The following is a 6,000-nucleotide window of genomic DNA, read 5'->3' as shown; positions in this document are numbered from 1 at the left end:
TTTAGTTCGCTACAGGTTTTATAGTAACCAAACTTAGAAAAATCAAAAAAAAATATTTAGATCCATTTTTATCTTTTCTCAAAGCCAATTTAGGTAGTACTAATAAAAATTTACTTAAGCAAAAATAAAAGATTAACTACCGTCATACTTAAAATTGATAAAAAAATTTATTTTACATATTAATTTTAAAAAAATTTGAAAATGAGAAAAAATATATAAAAACAACAAACGGAATCCAATAATTTATCTAGAAATTCTTTTGACACAATGATAAAAAAGAAGACTTAATTTTTTGAAGAAACTTTATAGTATGAGAAATAAAACTGAAATGTACTTGACAAAAATCGACTTAAATAACGTAAAAATGTTATGCTTTTAATAAAAATTTGGGTTTTTCAAACTAAAAATATTATTTTTTTTCTTTTGAGAGGTTAAACAAAAAATTTCAAGCCGAAACGAAAAACTATTTGTTCAAACCTTGCAACTCTATAAGAACCGCTTTCAAAATAATAACCTAGAAAAAAAAGTTACCAACAAACTCTTTTTTTTCGCAAAACGGGAAAAATCATAAAAAAAATAAACAATAATTCCTTCAGCTACCGGTAGAGGGGCGGGCTGGAATTTCCGGACCCCACACTCTCCCCCGCCCTGGGGCAGCACAGGTTGCCATGGGAACCGACCTTTTTGGCGGGAAGCATCTCCAGCTTCTCCCCGTTGTCGCCATGGCGACGGTACTTGTAGTCGATTTCCGGGTCGGTGGGGCCCCATGACGGGTCGCACCTGAGAAGTTCGCGCACCCTCTGGTAAAAAATATAATTTTTTATTTATAAGTTATTTTTAATATATTTTCTATTTATTAATTGGTTTTTGAAAAGTATATATTTAGGCTGAGTTTATGGGCCTTCTGATTGAAATAATATACAAATTTAATTTTTCAACTCTGTTATGTTTGTTGAAGTGCTACAAAGAATCTAAACTTGAACTGAAGTTCCCTATACTAAAAAAATATATTTATGTTATTTTTATTGTTTTTTAATTAGATTTAGATAAGCTTATCAGTTTTCTAATAAAATTTATGAACAAGCTAATTTTTTGTCAACTGTGTTTGTCAGAGTATTATAAAGAATAGAAACTTGGGTAGTAAAAAATAGACTTTTTCAGTTTAAAGCTTAACATTATGGGACAATATGTTCTCTAAATTCGAGTCTGTGTACAAATGTCGTAATTATCAGTAAAAGTTAATGGACCTACAAGCCATTTTTTATTATTTGCAGAATTTTAAATATTAAAAAAAAAAATTTAAAATTACTAAAATAACTGTATTTTATAACATATTTTAGCCATACCTCAAAAGATAATAAATGGCTTGTAGTTTTTAATAACACCTACACACCTATTTTTATTTTTTTTAAATAAATTTTTTGAGATAATGTCCCTCAAACATTTTTCTATGAATATAAATTGTCTATACCTGAATTGCCGTGCACCCGGCACATAATGCGATGCCTAAAAAAATATTCAAAAACTTTTTTTTTGCACATTGACTTAAGTTATTTTTAAAGTAAAGAAAAAGTTGAATAAATACGAAAAGCATACAGGCTGAACCTTGCCTTAAACTACTAATTGAAAAACCTTATTTTTAAGCTTAGGCAACAGCTCACTAATTTCAACTAATAGCTTTATTTAAACTTCAAGCTCGATGTAAAGGCAGCTAAAGCAAGTGTAAGGAGAATGTAACAGATAATCGACTATACAGGAAGTTCTAGCTTATTGTACACACACACATAGCTCTGTTTTATTGTTTTATATAAAGTGGTTTGCCCACGGTTAGTACATTGTGTGAAGCCTTGTGGCTTCTGGTTTAAAATATAATGTAGTTTGCATTGATTAGCTGTTTAACTTTTTCAGTCCCTTAAAAAAGTTTTTACAAGTTTTTATTGAAAACAAATCAAACATGAAAATAACATGCGGTTACGAACCTGTGCGAACGATAACCCTTGCGCCCTCTCGTGGTAGTAAACCTGGTAGAAGGCGGTGGCGGGTATGAGGACGATGGAGCTGAAACAGGACATCCACCCAATCACTTCAGCCCACGACGGGTAGATCACGCCGTCGTACACCACTGGCGTGTAAAACGCCATGTAGCAGATGACCAGGCCCTGTGACGTAATAATTAGTTTGGACTGTGACAAAATAATTAGTTTGTATTGTGACGAAATGATAATAAGTTGTGCACCACTGGCGTGTAAAACACCATGTAGCAGATCACCAGGCCCTGTGACGTAATAATTAGTTTGTATTGTGAATTTTATATTAATATAACATATTGTAGTAAAATATGCAGTACTACAAACAACACGGTCACATGGCAAAAAGTTTTTTTGAAATATTGTTTAACTGTTTTTGTCTTTTGACTAGAACCTGCGATATGCAAAATTTTGTTACATAATTCTTTTTAAACTCTAACTTGATTAAGCAAGTTAGTATTAACTAGTATTTGTTGATTGAAAACTCTGGTTGTATTTTGTTTTATTCTAAATGTTTTCACTCGCCCCTATATTATTACGTCATAGTAGTAAGTGGTTGCGTGTGATGGAGAAGTTGTCGTGAACTATTGTGTTCACATGAAACTTTCAATTACCCTTGAACAGTTGTTGTACAAACTTTGTTAGCATACAAGTATTTAGTTTTATCAAATATTGATTAAATTTATCTGACATTCAGCAACTTAACTTTAACATTAGCATACAGTTGTGAAAAAATAAAAAGATAAAAAAGAGTGTTGTTAAATCGGAATATAAAAGTAAGAACCTTAAAAATATGTTATATTAAGCGATTAAGTATGCTTATTTTTTTAGAAAAGAAGACCTTAACATGTAAGTACTCAACTTATTAGGCAAGTGGTATATCAAACTAAAACTTTTTGCCTTAAATCTCACCATTTTTTATACATTTTAAGTTTTTATAGTAATTAAATAGTTTTTATACAAACAAAAAGAAAATTGACGATACTTTAAAAGATAAAATTGTTGTTATACTTTTTATCACTAACAAAAATTAAAACTACTCGAAAAAACTGTTTGTAAAAATATTTTCAAAGCTACATAAACATTTTATACTGTCAGAAAGACATTGTGGAGATAAATACTCCCTACATAAGTATGTTTAGGTCTACTCAACAAAACTTTGTACAAAAGCTCAACTTAAAAACTAATAATGGCGTTAGTACCATTTAAGAAAACATGTAACATTCTGAAGTCTTGTTTTGTGCTGCAAGACAGATTATAAACCTTATAGACCAACATTCAATAAACAATTCTAATATTGCTACGAAGCACAATCTCTAATCGCTGGGAACGTGTGTATTGAGCTTATCTGGTTGTGACGGCAACTGTTTGAACAACGATATCAAGTTTGTAGCATACAAGTGATATCAAACTCATGTGACCGCATACATTGCAACATGTGCAGATTACAGCGGATTTGTAACATATTAAAAACATCCGGGTTTCGTTACATGTTGTTTTATCAATTGCTAGTATAATATGTTTGAATACATATAAAGCGTAAATTGGTGACATTGTTTCACCGAGGTATAAATACAACTTAAATAAACCAAGTTTGCTATTTCATAAGTTGATATATTATCATGATTTAAAATAGGAGAGAAAAAAAGTCAGCTGTTGAAAATAAAACTGTTGATAAGATAAACGTGTAGATTTTTTTTTTCAACTTAGCTGGTAGATAAGCTTTTGTCAAAAAAGCTTTTATGTTGAAAATATCTGCTAAAGGATAAATGAATAAAATTATTTATGCTCTTTATATAAAAATTTCTTAATACTGTTTTATTACAAAAATATAAGTAGTTCTTCTTTTATTTTTTTGTTTAAAAACTTTGATAACAATCATGATCGTGGTAAATAAAGTTAATTAGCATACTAAAGTACTTGTAACTATTATTTTTACTAAGCGAATACTCGGTATGATATACGACCACACAATTCTCCACCAGGGGGCAGTATTAGGGTGTAACGAAATGTAACCAGTTAACCAATAATATTGTTACAAATTACTAACCACAATGATGCTCGGTGTAATGTACAGCCACGCGATTCTCCACCAGGGGGCAGTGTTTGGGGTGTAACCGATCATAACTTTCAAGTCGTACATGAACCTGTCAACTCCTGTTTGAAATGTATTAAATATAATATTAATTCAAAACTACCTACAACAAATTTATGAAAACTCCGGGAACAATAAATGTACAAGTGGTTGTGAAATGTAAACGGCGTTTCATTACAATGCAAAACTCTTGTGAGGTAAAAATAAACTAAAGTTTGTGCTGTTTAATAAGTATGTTCAAAGTGGAACTAATAAAAAAATATTGCAATGACGCTTTGAATTGCAGCTTTTTTTTTTGTTAGTTTGGTTTACAAATTCGGTAACGAACAGATCTTTTGCATTAGATTTTATCATTGTTTTTTGTACACAGTACGACTATATAAACACTTTACAGAAACTCCTGCTTCTGTAGGAGTTTTTAGGAGTATTGGTTCAATAGAAAAAAAAGGGTTTAAGTCTTAAAGAACGCTAACAAAATAAATAAATATTTACCGTACTTTCTGAAATAAATTAATATTATTTACCGTAGATCCAGGCAATGCAGAATATTTCACACCCGGCGGCCACCATCAGAGGCAGTCCGGAGCAGTACCAATCCACAAGTGTTACCCAGTAAATTCCACTCTGAAAAGTACAATAGTTTATATTAAATTCTACACCCATTTAGCTACACTCTGTATAATAATATACATTTGTTGCTTTAACAACTCTTAAAAAAAAACTGTTTATTTTTAAACACTTTTACGGTTTTATTTCGTTCCAACACTGATAAAAAAATAAAGTACGAGTTCGATGTCTTCGATACAAAATGATGAAGAAAAATATTTTTTACTATATATACGTACATTATAGTGCAAAAAGTAAATGTTGTAAAATATCTATCTAATTTTAAAACTTGAACAAAATCAAGAAATTCACAATTAAAATGTAAATACAAGCTTAAAAAAAAAGATTAAAATCTGCATTACATTTCAACTAATGCAGCAGTAAACCAATAAAACAAAGCAATCGGGTTTAAAATCTTGCGCAACCTTTGAAATCTCATTTCACGCTTGAGTTAACATCTGGGGTGACGATTGATTGTCTTAAAACAACTGGATCGTTTGAAGCGGTTTGATTGGTTTAAATACTACACATTGTCAGTGGAAATATTTAACTGGTGAGTAGAATTTAAGATTGTTGAGTTTAAAAGTGTTTGCTAATTTTATTCCATAAAGGTCACCGCAAAGGACTGGTAAGGTCGTACTTAATATACAAGCAGTTTGACTGGACACTTTTAATAGTTAAGCAATACAATAGAAAGTTTACAGGATAAAATTTTACACAATTAAACTATGTTTCAGTTTTTTTTTTTAACTGCTTAAACACTGAAAAATTTGTTTTGGTCAGCATTGTAGTTGGTAAGCGAAAACAATTAAAAAAGAAAATATTTGTTGCTAAAGTAAATTGTAAAAGATTGAAGTACTGCTGGAGCAGGTAAGTTTTTGAAATGATACAAAAAAAAAACTTGAAAAATGTTAAAGCTTAAAAGTTAAAACACCGATTGTATTTGGGTTAATGCAATCAGTCAGCTAATATTAAAATACAAATTAACTTAATACTTTAGGCGTTAAACTTTGCACGAAACTTAAAAGTTTTACTAGAATTTCATTTCCACCAAGCATTATTTGGGCAAGACGGTTGAAGGCTTACAACAAACATTTTAGTAGGGCAAATTTTTAAAATTAACTACCAACTTTAAGGAGTCTACTGAAATATAGGTGTAGTACAGATGAGCTGTACTACCATTAAACACACTTTAACAAAACAGTGCACACAGGCGTGAACTAAAGTACCCGTACTTTTTGTAATTAACTCGACTTTTTGATAATTTATGAG

At 30.4% G+C, this 6,000-nt stretch overlaps 1 protein-coding gene across 2 annotated transcripts in view; it reads right to left on the bottom strand.

The window, feature by feature from the left end:
- Positions 1 to 229: 229 nt before the first annotated feature.
- Positions 230 to 6,000, bottom strand: part of LOC145841747 (sodium- and chloride-dependent neutral and basic amino acid transporter B(0+)-like) — a 31,132-nt gene continuing 25,361 nt past the window's right edge. For both annotated transcript variants that reach the window (XM_082949101.1, XM_082949102.1), the window contains 4 exons: positions 4,647 to 4,746; positions 4,078 to 4,184; positions 1,980 to 2,159; positions 230 to 800 (listed from right to left, as the gene is read on the bottom strand). In XM_082949101.1, the coding sequence (XP_082805227.1) occupies positions 597 to 800; positions 1,980 to 2,159; positions 4,078 to 4,184; positions 4,647 to 4,746 (591 nt within the window). In that variant the 3' untranslated portion in view covers positions 230 to 596. The remainder of the gene's footprint in view (positions 801 to 1,979; positions 2,160 to 4,077; positions 4,185 to 4,646; positions 4,747 to 6,000) is intronic.

Source organism: Thalia democratica, chromosome 7, assembly GCF_965202585.1.
Source record: "Thalia democratica chromosome 7, ktThaDemo2.hap1.1, whole genome shotgun sequence".
NCBI lineage: Eukaryota > Metazoa > Chordata > Thaliacea > Salpida > Salpidae > Thalia > Thalia democratica.
Note: the sequence above shows the minus strand (reverse complement) of the source record. Positions and strands in the feature narration are given on the sequence as shown.